At 30.9% G+C, this 12722-nt stretch overlaps 1 protein-coding gene across 1 annotated transcript; it reads right to left on the bottom strand.

Moving 5' to 3' along the window:
* Positions 1-10422: 10422 nt before the first annotated feature.
* Positions 10423-10869, bottom strand: LOC112736955 (protein SMALL AUXIN UP-REGULATED RNA 12). Its single transcript, XM_025786645.3, has one exon. It carries the CDS (start codon positions 10867-10869, stop codon positions 10423-10425), a length of 447 nt encoding a protein of 148 aa, XP_025642430.1.
* Positions 10870-12722: the final 1853 nt, after the last annotated feature.

Here is a 12722-nt window from a genome sequence, read left to right as displayed (position 1 = left end):
ATAGACTGAGTATATAATTTGTATATTTAATTAAGTATGTTATTTAGAGAGAACAATGTACTGTTACTTTATAGCTAAAGTTTGGTAATAGACAAAATAAAGAAAGCTATTAGATAGTAACTAAATTTGAATGAGTCAATTCTTGTTTTTTGGATGTTGAGTTGTTATTATTCTTTTCATCTCCCCTCAAATTGAGAGAGGGCTTTGAAGCCACTCTCAGTTTGTCACGGAACTTGAAAAACAGAGTGATTGAGAGAGCTTTAGTGAAGATATCAGCTACTTAGTCTATGGCTGGAAGATTGGAGAAAAATAGCTTTCCAGTAGTCACTTGGTCTCTTACAAAATGAAGGTCTAGCTCAAAGTGATTGGATTTGCTATGCAAGATAGGATTGGCTGCAAGCAAGCAAGCACTTTGATTATCACAATAAATGGTAGGAGGAATTGGTATTGGTATCAGTAACTCTTTTAACAGGTTTTGAAGCCAAGCAAGTTCAGATTGTGCTGCAGCTAATGCTTGAAATTCTGCCTCGGTGCTGGATTGACTGACTGTGTGCTGTTTGTTGCTTTTCTACGCTATCAGATTATTATCTAGATAAACACAATAGCTAGTGATTGATTTTTGATCATCACAATCTGCTCCCCAATATGCATCAGCAAAGGAGAGAAGTCTAAAGTTAGTACACTTGTTAAACACTAAGCCTTGATCAACTGTACCTTTAATGTATCTAAGGATTCGTTTGATAGCTCTCCAATGATTGATAGTTGGGTTATGCATATACTGGCAGACCTTACTCACTGAATATGTGAGATCTGGTCTTATAAGAGTCAAGTATTGTAATGCTCCAGCTATGGACCTATACAACTTGTGATTATCAAATGGGTCAGAATAATGTAAACTTAATTTTGAAGAGGATACCATTGGAGTTGGTACTGCATTAGCCATTAACATGTTAGTACGAGTTAAAAGATCAATAATATACTTTCTTTGTGTTAAAATAAGTTGCTGGTTATTAATAACAGTAGCTTCTAAGCCAAGAAAATAACTAAATTGACCAAGATCCTTGAGAGAGAAAATAGAGTTTAGTTTGTCACCTGTAACTCTTGAGGATTATTTCCTGTTAATAAAATGCCATCAACATAAGCACATACTATAGAGTAATAGAGTTTGATGTATGTCTTACAAATAATGAGGGATCTGTTTTAGTATTGTGAAAATCAAATTAGTGCAAAGTGGTGGATAAGGTTAGAAACCAAGATCTTAGTGCTTGTTTGAGGCCATATATGGCTTTCTTAAGGCTACAAACCAGTTGAGTGTTAGATGTTGAGAAACCTTGAGGTTGTTCCATCAGAACTGTTTCATGCAATTCTCCATTGAGAAATGCATTGTCAAAGTCAAATTGGCGCATTTGCCAACATTTGGATAGTGCTAAAGAAATCACAACTCTAATAGTTTATGGCTTAATCACAGGAGAAAATGTTTGATCAAAATATACTCCTTCTCTTTAAAGAAAGCCTTTTGCCACTAACCTGGCTTTATATCTAATTGGGTGGCCTTGTGGATTCTTCTTGACAACAAACACCCATTTACTACCGATGATAGTAGCATTTGAAGGTGGCAATACTAATTCTTAAGTTTTACATCTGGTTAAAGTTGTATATTCAGATTCCATTGCTATTCTCCAATGTTGATGTTGAAGAGCTTGTTGTACAATTTTAAGTGGATGATGAAGGAAAGAGGGATCCTCTTTAGAGTCTAACAAGTGAGTGAGATTAGCAAATGGGTTAGAGTGTGTGGATTTTGATCTTGTAGTCATTGGATGAGAATTAAATTTCGGTGGTGGAGGAGGTGGTGGGGGAAAAAGGGAGTTGCATATCAATGTTAGAGATAGGAATCTGTCCAGAAGATAAAGTGTGAGATTGTTGTGAGGCTGATGGTGTATTTATAGCTGGTGTAATGGGAGGATTGAGAGGAGTAGGTGTTGGTATAGAAGATGTAGGAGGTGAAGATGAGATAGGTGAGTTTGATTGAAAGCTTGGAACAACAACAAATTGGTGACTAGAGTAAGTATCTCTAAAAGATTCAGGAGTAGAATTAGCAATAGTTTTAGTAAATGAGTTGAGTATGGAAACTTGCCTTCATAAAAAATAACATTACGAGATAAATAGAGCTTATCATCAGGGGAAGACATTTGTAGCCTTTATGTTGAGGATCATATCCCAAAAATAAACATAGATATGATCTATAATCAAACTTGTGTTTGTTGTAAGGTCGTAAAAGAGGATAGCAAGTACACCCAAATACCCTTAAAAAATTATAATCTGGTTGTTGATAATACATCTTCTCAAAAGGATATTGATTTTGTAAAATAGGGGTGGGCAATCTGTTAATCAAGTAAGCTGCAGCAAAAAATGCATCATCCCAGAATTGTAATGGCAAGGCAGCAGTGGCTAAGAGAGCAAGACCTACCTCAGTTAGGTGTCTATGCTTTCTTTCTACAGTACCTTGTTGTTGATGAGTATAGGGACAAGACATTCTATGAATGATACCGTGTTGAGAAAAAAAGTCTTAAAATCATTAGATAAAAATTCAAGACCATGATCAGTCTGTAGTGCTTTGAGTTTTAAACTAGTTTGATTTTCAAAGAGGGTTTTAAATTGTTTAAATGTAGTAAAAGCTTCTGATTTATTAACAAGAAGAGAGATGAATGTGTATCTTGTATGTGCATCTACAAAACTGATATAATACCTATATCCGTACCGAGAATAGTAGGCGAAGGCCCCCAAATATCAACATACACTAATTCTAGAGGCTGTGAATATATAGAATTAGAATCAGAAAATGGTAATTGATATAGTTTAGCCATAGTACAAAATTCACATACATACAAAGGAGTAGACAAGTTTGAATGAGTAATCTGATTTGTATTAAAAATCTGTAAAATAGTTTTCATTGAAGGATGGCCTAATTGTTTATGCCAATTGCCATGTATCAATAGAAGTCACTGGATTATGTGATACATTCATAGCTGTCTTTGTATGTATACAAGAATTAGATGTAGGAAGATGTCTAGGTACATAAAGACTAGGAAAAATATAAATTCCATTCGTAGTTACCCCTTGTAGAAGCTGTCTCCTGGTAGCCTGATCACGAACCACACAATGATAAGGTCAAAACTAAAAAAATACACAATTATCTTCTGCAAACTTTGAGACACTAAGTAAATTCTAAGTTATTTGAGGAACAATCAACAAATTATTCAATTTAAAAGAAAAATCAATTTGAGTATCATAAAGATATAAGGAACCTGAGTTAGTAATTTGGATACCTTGACCATTACCTATATAGAGTTGATTTGAGCCTGTTTGACTCTCAGCAGCTTGAAGGAGATTATTGTTGTCTACAGATACATGATGGCTAACACCACTATCAGGATACCAAGAGGATTCATGGATAGAAGGTGGTGCTGAGAAGAATGCTCTTGGCTGATGAAAGGAGGGAGGTGGTGTAGGTGGTTGAGTTGATTGTGTGAAATTGGATGCATTTGGTGATGAAAATTGCTGGTCAAACCTGTAATAGCAGCTTCATACAGCATGTCCAGGTCTATTGCAAATTTGGCAGAACAATCTTGATAAGGAATTATTGGACCTTCCTCCTCTTATGAACTTGCCTCCTTTTCCTCTTCCTCTAAAATTGTTGTTTCTTTGAAAATTTTGATTATTTGCATTTGAAGATTGTGACAGATTAGCTAAAGGAATCAATTGATAAGGTTTCTTGAACCGATTTAGCATGTTTTCATATGCTACCAAATAATATTATGTTTCAACCACTATGAATTTGGCCATTTTTTTGCCATGACAGTACCAATAAATCCTTGATACTCCTCAGTGACTCCATCGAGAATTGTTTGAATATGTTCATCCTGAGAGACTAGAAAATCTAAAGCAATTAGAGAATCTACAATTTGATGAATATTGGAGAGATAATCCGCAACTGTAGTTGTAAGCCTTACTGATCTCAATTGAGATCAAAAAGTTTGAATTCTTGCTCTGGACGATGCAGTAAAGTATTCAATGATGGTATCCCACATTTGATAGAAGTACTTACAGTGTACAACTTTGTTCTTGAAGCTTGCTTGTTGAAATTTTACAGTTCTACTTTTGATTAATGTGCAGGAGTGGAAGGCAGGACAGCAAAGGCGCGACAACGCGATGCATTGCGGTGATGGCACGACGAAGCAAGGTAGGGAAGCGAAGATGCAACAACGTTAGGCAAGGGGCAAAGCAACAACGCGACGACGCGAGGTAGGGGGTGCACACAACGGAGACGGGGTTGGGGAAGCAACATGCTGCTGAAAGGGCGAGCAGGGAGAGAGAAGTGAGGAGAGAAGAGGTTCTGATTCTGAAGTTTTAGTTGGGGGTAGGGTTTGATTTAACATTTTTGGGCCAACCACGAATCTATGATCTTTTATGTTGAGAAACGGTTTTGTTAAAGGCATGATTATAAAGTTTTTATTCAAAAAGCTACGAAAAATATTGATTGTGGCAAATTGTTAAATTTTAGCCACAGTGACAATGTTTTGTGACAAATTGGAGACACTTTAATTTATTTTTTCCACGGTTTAGTATTTGTAGTTAAAATTTGGTAGTTAAGTTCCATTTTTGTGATAGTTGGATATACCATTGGTATTTTATTTGATTTGTTTGATTTTGTATGCACATGCTCCGTAGGATGTTCATTTTACTATGTATGCGAATGGTTAGGATGTGGATATTTATTTGGGCCATACCATTTAAGTGAACGAAGCAAAGCGGCATACAATGGAAGTGGCGAAGACACGAAGTAGTGGCATAGAAGCAAGGGCAGAGATGCAAGGGTACGACGCAGGAAAGAAGAAGGTGCAGCGACAGCGTCGATTGCAGGGAGCGTAGGGGGCGGCGCGACGCATGGGAGAAGAAGGTGCAGTGGCAGTGCATGCGAGTTGCTTCTTCAGATGGTGACAACGGTGGTGAGGTGGCGTTGGCGACGGCGCGACGGAAAAGGAGGAGTGAAGCGACTGCGGTAAAAGGAGAAAAAGGTAAAAGGTGAGAAGTTAGGGTTATGATGGATAAATAAGGTGAAATGTTTTTTGTTTTAGTAGACTTTGAGTGCAACCCATTGTTCATGTTATTCGCACCTCCCATTGTCTACCTAACAAAATTTGTTTGTTAATACACTACTAATAAATCTCTTCAATATTCTAATAAGGAAAAGTATAGGTAGACAATGAAAATACTAAACAATGTGAACAATGAATATATCGGATGTTCATTTCACTAGGTGTGCGGATAGTTATTCTAATATTAAGATTTATTAGGTGAATAATTTGGAGATGTAATATGTTTTGATTTGATTGGTGGTTGTTCATGTTGTTCAAGAAAATTATTAGTTACCTAGCATTGCCCAATAATAAATATCTTCTCAGTTGACAATGCAAAAAATTGCTAAAAGTCAAAAGAGGAACTCTCGTTAAAAATATTCGAAAATAAAAAATGTTATTTGTATACTAAAATTAATTAATAAAATTTAGTCGATATATATATATATATATATATATATATATATATATTTTAATGTATCCCTAACATGGTTGCTCTAAAATTCTCATGCTTATTAAAAAAATGAGAAATTCAAGGACATATATACATGATAATGTAATTATGCATGGTGTGATAATCAATGAATAGATTGAATGACTAAAATGATTGATCACATACATACAAATAATTGTACAAACTAATGTACTTGTATAATTTCCACCCACGAAGGACTTTCTTTCCTTTTACATTGTCAACTATCTAAACCCGTGATTCATGCCATGAGCCAAGCTACAATAATATCAACTATGTATTGGTGCATACGAACAATGATCTGAAAATTTTGCACATACATTAACACCACATAAATATGTTTCCACTATATACAACATGCATGCATTATTTGTAAGATGACAACCAACATTAAGTTAATCCCATGCATAATATTATTGCTGATAACATAAGAGATTAGAATATGCGCGTCCGCATTATTAGTGCCTAATTAATCTAATCTTAATTAACGACCACTTGAAAGCATGTTAACAAATTAGACCGCACTCGCCTGGCATTTATTATATCACCAGAAAATTGTTACTCAAACCATTAATTATCTTGTATCAAAAGAAATGACAGATTAAGGGTGTTTGGATTTGCGTTGAAAAAGAGACAAATTCGTTTGAACTCCTTGAACGTTTTATTTTTATGTCTGGTAATGTTTTTAGGGTGTGTTTAGGGTTCACGTTGGAGAAAAGAAAAGTTCGTTTGAACGTTCCATTTTTATGTTTGGCAATTTGTTGGAACTCTGAACCCAAAAGTGCTTTCACCTCTGAACGGACGTTCACGTGAAGCTAGATTGATTACCGTTAGAGAAATTAAGTGAAAAATTTATTCCTTTTCTACCAACCCTATTCTCCATTCTCTTCTATAAAAAGGATGCAAGTAACCATAACTTTCACCGTAGTTCTTTGTTCATTTGTTGTGTATGTTCTTTGTTCTGAATTTTTTTTTCTTTCAAAATTTTTCAGATTTGTTTCAATTACTGTCAAGGTAAAAAATTTAATTTTTTTATTATTTTTAGTACTCTCTTTCATATTTTGATTTTTATATTTTTTATTGTATTTTTTTATTTATACGATAAATATTTTTTATATTATTCTTTTAGTATTTTGATGTTCTTTTTTTAGTGTTCTATTATATTTTTATTGTACTTTTTTATTCATATGACAACTATTGTTGATATAAATTCTTATTTTTATTAATTTTATGATATTTTTATTATTTTTTGTTTATATAAATTCTTTTTCTTCTATCCTTTATTGTACTATATTTATGTTGTGTATAAAATTTTTTGTTTTTTTATTTTATTTTATTCATATAAATTTTATTTACTTCTTATTGTAATTTTTTTGTTCATACGATACATGTTGGTTGTAATTATTATATACTATGTTTGATATGAATTTTTTTTTGTTTTTATTGTATTTTTTATTGTATTTTATTTTAGTTTTTATTATATACTAATTATAAGTAATAAAAGAGTCATAAATAATAAAAATGTATATTCCAAAATGATATAAATTAAAGAGTAATAACGTATTAAAAAGATTATAGAACTTTTTTTTGTTTGACATTATAGAATGTATAGTACGTACTCTCTTTTATAATTTTATTTTTTATTGTATTTATTTTTTTTCAAAGATAGATATTATTTTATTATTATAAAATAATAATATTTATTTATATGATAAATATTTTTATTATAAAATAAATTATTAAGATCTATTCAAATATCTAAAGTAGAATGATAGGATAATATAAAAAATTATTTAAATTGATGGCTCTTTTAGTAATTTTTTTTCTCTAAAAGTAATTTTTATCTTCAATCTACGTTTACTAAAAGCTAAAAATTCTAGCTTTTCCGTTCAACTTTTTACGTTGGATTGAACTTTATGTTCTATGCACCAATTATGTCATTTATTATTCATAAAAGTGAATTTTTTTTTATAATATATCTTTTTAATGCCAATGAGTAATAGCTCAAATGGTATAGTCTTTCATACTCAATTAAGAGGTTGCAGGTTCGAGTCTCCTATCTTTGGTAAAATATATATATATATATATATATATCTTTTTAATATTTTCTTATACATATTATTTTTTATAAAATTCCTATTTTTTTATATGAATTCTTTTACTGTTATTGTTATTTCTTTTTTGTATGAAATATTTTTTTACTTTGTATTATGATTCTATTAATTCTATTAGAGTACTAAAGAATACTGAAAATACTAAAAAAATATTAAAATTTATTTAAATATTTAAAACAAAATTATAAGATAACATAAAATAATTATTTAAATTAATGTTCTTTTCTGTAATTTTCTATCTAAAAATGATTTTGAATAATGTAATCCAAATAATATTTAGTTTATTATAATCCATTTTGAATAAAAATTACCAAACATAAACCACGTTAATACTAATTCACTTTTGATCAAAATTACTTTTACGAAATTAATTTTATATAAACCTCCGTTTACAAACGATAATCCAAACACACACTAATTCATTCACATGAAATCAAGATTAAAACAGTCAGTATAACTTTGATAATTAAAACCATAAATACATCATAATATTGAGCTTATGTCACAGTTTAAACAATTATTAAACTTCAATTATAAAGACATCAAAATAACGCAAACAAGATTTTCGGCGATGTTGAATTATCCATGTCTTAACTCTCATAACATTGTTTTATTGTTGGTCCTGTTATTTTGTATATTTTATTATATTAGCACCTAAAAATCCTCATCTCTTAATTAAGTTTTCATCTGCGCAACTTGTACAGTTTTATAAATAAGATCTACGTTTCCTATTTGAATATGCATATATACAGATATCCATATCCAAAAAAAATCTTAAAATTCTGTTGTGAGTTTCATAAACTAGTAGCTTTAATTTATTACATGTGTGCGTTATAGTAGTTGTATTTTCGTAGATCTAACTCCTAGTACAACTTGCATGAATAATAATAATAATAATAATAATAATAATAATAATAATAATAATAATAATAATATAAAGTAAAATGGTAGTTTATAGCGTTGAATAAAAGTGATTACTACGTACTACAACGCAAGTAGTTTTTTTTTTAAATGAAATTTAAGCATTCATCGTTGATTGGTAGCCCAATAGGCTGTGTTTATTAGCTGTAATAATATATACAAATGTCAAAGTTTTCGGCCATTAAGAAGTGACTTTAATTTGGAATCTCCTATGGTGCAAATAAACTTGTCCTTTTACAAATTACAATACATATTATCTTCGTTAAGATCAACATCCATCTCTAGATTTTTCAAGATATAATGAAAAGCTGTAATTCAATATATATAATGCAATTTTTTTTTTCAAGCTTCAAACTATACTTTTATATTTAACTTATATATTGTTATAATTTTGATTTAGTATATAATTTAACACATGCTTATTATGATCATGAGCACATAACTACTATTAAACAGTGCATAAAATAGTGGATTACAATTTACAAAGTCACTAAAATACTCTAATATAAAGCTTTAAGAAGTTAAAATAATATACATGACAGTATGACACTATAAATAAGTTCAAATTAAATCTTACATATTAAATTTCTGAACCAAAAAGTTATATGCTCATCATATTCCATTTTTTAATTTGAATATGGAAACAAAAGTGGTGTTGGACTCGGATATGGAGAATACAGGTGCTTCATAGCCATATGGTGTCAGTGGAATAGAATTTGGACCATGCGAGTTCTTCATCAGTAAACAGACGGTCCCAATTGCATTTGATATTCCAATTTCATAAAAAAATTGACAACAATAAACAGGGTTCCTTTTCTAGCTTCCGAAATCCATATTTGCGCAACCACAAGTCGGACCATCCGATTTCTTAAACAAAATTTTAAAATCAAACAACTCACATGGTTTGATTTGTGTACTCTGAGTTTTTTCAATTTTTTAAACACAAATCGGACCCACATCCGATTTATGTACTCTGAATTTTTTTCAACTTTTTAAACACAAATTTGAGGGTCGAATTTGTGTACTCCCACAATTTTTAAAAACACAAAAAATTATCATGTTAAAGTATATCACTCATTTTACTTCCATATCAAAATTTTTTAGCCCATCATATTCATATCTTTTTTTTTTTCTTTTGCTTTCGTCTCGTCATCCCTTCTTTCTGTATAGTTGTTTGCTTTTTCTTGCTGTGTATTTTAGTTCACTTCTACAAAAATTAAAAAATAAAAAAATAGTTATTATATTCCTTAACAATTGTACGTCATTGACAATAATTTAAATTATTTTAAGTAGATATAAATAAATAATACTTCTTGAATAATTGTAGTGATAATTGAAATTTTTTAACAAATTAACGAGTCAATCAAAAGAATGTAAAAAAATAAGCATTGACCTTCCTTTAAATTTATTATGTTACGCAAGCACATTTATTTGCCGGTGTAATCAACATTTAGAAGCGTCCAATGTGATACTAGAAAAAATATAAATCTAAGTTGAAACCTTGCCTCAAAGATTGATCCATCTATAATTTTGCACATTTTATAAATTCCAAGTAAATAATACACAAACATTGGATCCATCCTATTTTAACGAATAAATTAATAATAATAATCAAACCAACCTAAATAATCAATATATCATATTTTTCTTTTTGATTTCAAATTATATCATATTTTTTTTCTTCATCATCATCATCCCACTAACTAACAATAATTAGGGCCTAACAAAAAAAAAAGCCACCCCAAAAAAAAAGTTAGTGATCCAGTAACTCCGAGTCAACTCAGTAAATCAACTCGTCATGAAGCAACGGCCACGATTCTCCACGACCACCACCTTTTTTACCACTACCATCGCCGTTACTTCGGAAGTCCACGTGGCACCTTCTCTGAAACTCTTCGAGCGAAGCAGAGAAAACGGATTCGGGTCGGGTCATGACACGAAGAAGCTCCTCGAATAGCCCTTCGTCGCAAGGAATAGCGAGAGGTCCATGGTTACAGAAACCGTATTCTTCTTCCGCTTGAAGCAGAAGCTTCTGGAAGATCGGGTGATTCAACTGCGTCGCGCGCACGATGAACCTCCTCATGCTAGGTCCAACACACACCGCCACGTGTCCCGCCGGCACGTCCGCCGCCGCTCTACCCGCCGCCTTCTTCCTCCACCGCATTAGCATCTGCCGGATCCGTACTATTCGCCGGATCTTGCTGCTGTTTCCGTTCGACGGCGACATTGAAAACACGGAGTAAAATTACGAAAATGACCTCAAGATTTCAAAGTGTGGAAAGGAGAATTCAGAATTGGTTAGTGGTTACTTTTTGGTTTTTCGGTTAGTGGGATGGGAGCTATATATGGTGATGTGTGAAGGTAAAATACCACTGGAGTTGGAGATAATTACGAGATTGTGCCATTATTGCGGTGTTGCCTAAGTCGTAGTCAAGCCCATGTGAGGAGGTGTGAAAAGTGAGGGAGTTTTTCAATTTTCATGTGGGCTTAGTTTTAGGGGGTTAGCCCACTCTGCCTTAGCTTAACTTCTTTTTGTTAATTTGTTTTTAATTAGTGGGGTTACCTTCAAATGCAATGTACTTACTAGGACTACTTTTATAAAGCCGAATTAAAGGCAAAATTGTCTTCTTTTTATCCTTTAATATTTTATTTCACCCTATTTTTTGGTCCATACATAAAAAATTAATCCATCGTAAATTTAAATTTTATTTAAAAATTTATTATTTATTAATAAATTATTATATACATAAAGTAGGATTCGAACATCCAACACTTATTTAAATATATTAATAAATTAATTATTAATTTATTTTTTATTTTTAAAGAATTGATTGTGGGGTTTATTTTGCATGATATAGTGTTTGTATAAAGTATATATGATGACTCAGAATTTTATTGGTATCAAATTCAGATGTAATTCAATTGTCATACTTGAAGTTAAATCATATTTTGATGAAAAATAGAAGTGAGTTGACCCAATTTGTAATATAAAGTGAGTATCCATTTTAAATTTAAAAAAAAAAAAACAAATATTTACACTATTCATCAAAGTTTTTATAAGTAGTCAATATAAAGTCAAATATTCTTTTTGTTAAGACTATATTATATTAAAATTAAACTATTATTTAAATATTGTTATTGTTTATTTGTGTTTTATGAATTTTTTTTTAGTGTGGAAAATTGTTGGTGAATATTTGATTGATGGCTTTGGAATCACTATGCTAAAGTCAGCAGGAAATAGTCATATGTGTTAGATAATATGAGATTATGTTGGAAATTAAAAAAGGAGATTATTCCCTCTCTTTCTTGAGATAATTTGCTCATTTTTTGGTTGCTTTAGAAGAAGAGAAAAATGATGGGGTCCCATGTTGTCAAAACATTATTTTAATGCACAGGACTTTAGAACGATATATTATAAATATAATACTGCAATTATAGGAAGTGCTGTTAACATTGATAAAATAAGACAACGGGACCAGCCAACTAAAGTACTAAACTATTTTTCTAAACTATTTTCACATGCATCCTTCGGAATTTCGAGAGGACGTACATAATACATCATCTCAAATAATGCAACAAAAAATAAATAAATTTATTTTATTTAGTATTTATTAATTATAACAATAATTAATAAATATTAAATAAGATAAATTTTAATTGTTTTGGGCTTTTTATTTTACCAAATATTTCTGCTTCTATTTTTGTGAAAGGAACCCTTTCTATCCACCAAAAGAAATTACGAATCAGTGTTTCTAAATTCTTTTACTTCCAATGTTAATTGATTAGTTTTAAACTATGAATAACATTGCATCGGCAAAATAATATTTGACTTTAAAACTAATAAGATTTCTATATTCAATATTGAATAACCTCCTAAGACTTCAAAATTGGGATAAGTACTAATTTTCATAGGTTTGAAGTTTGTGGATGTTGACAAATTAAAGTAGAACCCTAATAATTCAATTATTGTTGTTTAGTTTATGGTTCAATCCATCTTCCCCAGTTTTTTTTTTTTTTTTTTAATTCAACAAACCTTGTGTGTCATATGTTACATTTACATTGACATTATAAATAAATCGT

Source organism: Arachis hypogaea, chromosome 13 (assembly GCF_003086295.3).
Source record: "Arachis hypogaea cultivar Tifrunner chromosome 13, arahy.Tifrunner.gnm2.J5K5, whole genome shotgun sequence".
NCBI lineage: Eukaryota > Viridiplantae > Streptophyta > Magnoliopsida > Fabales > Fabaceae > Arachis > Arachis hypogaea.
The sequence above is the reverse complement of the archived record's forward strand: the minus strand, read 5'-3'. Positions and strand labels throughout refer to the sequence as shown.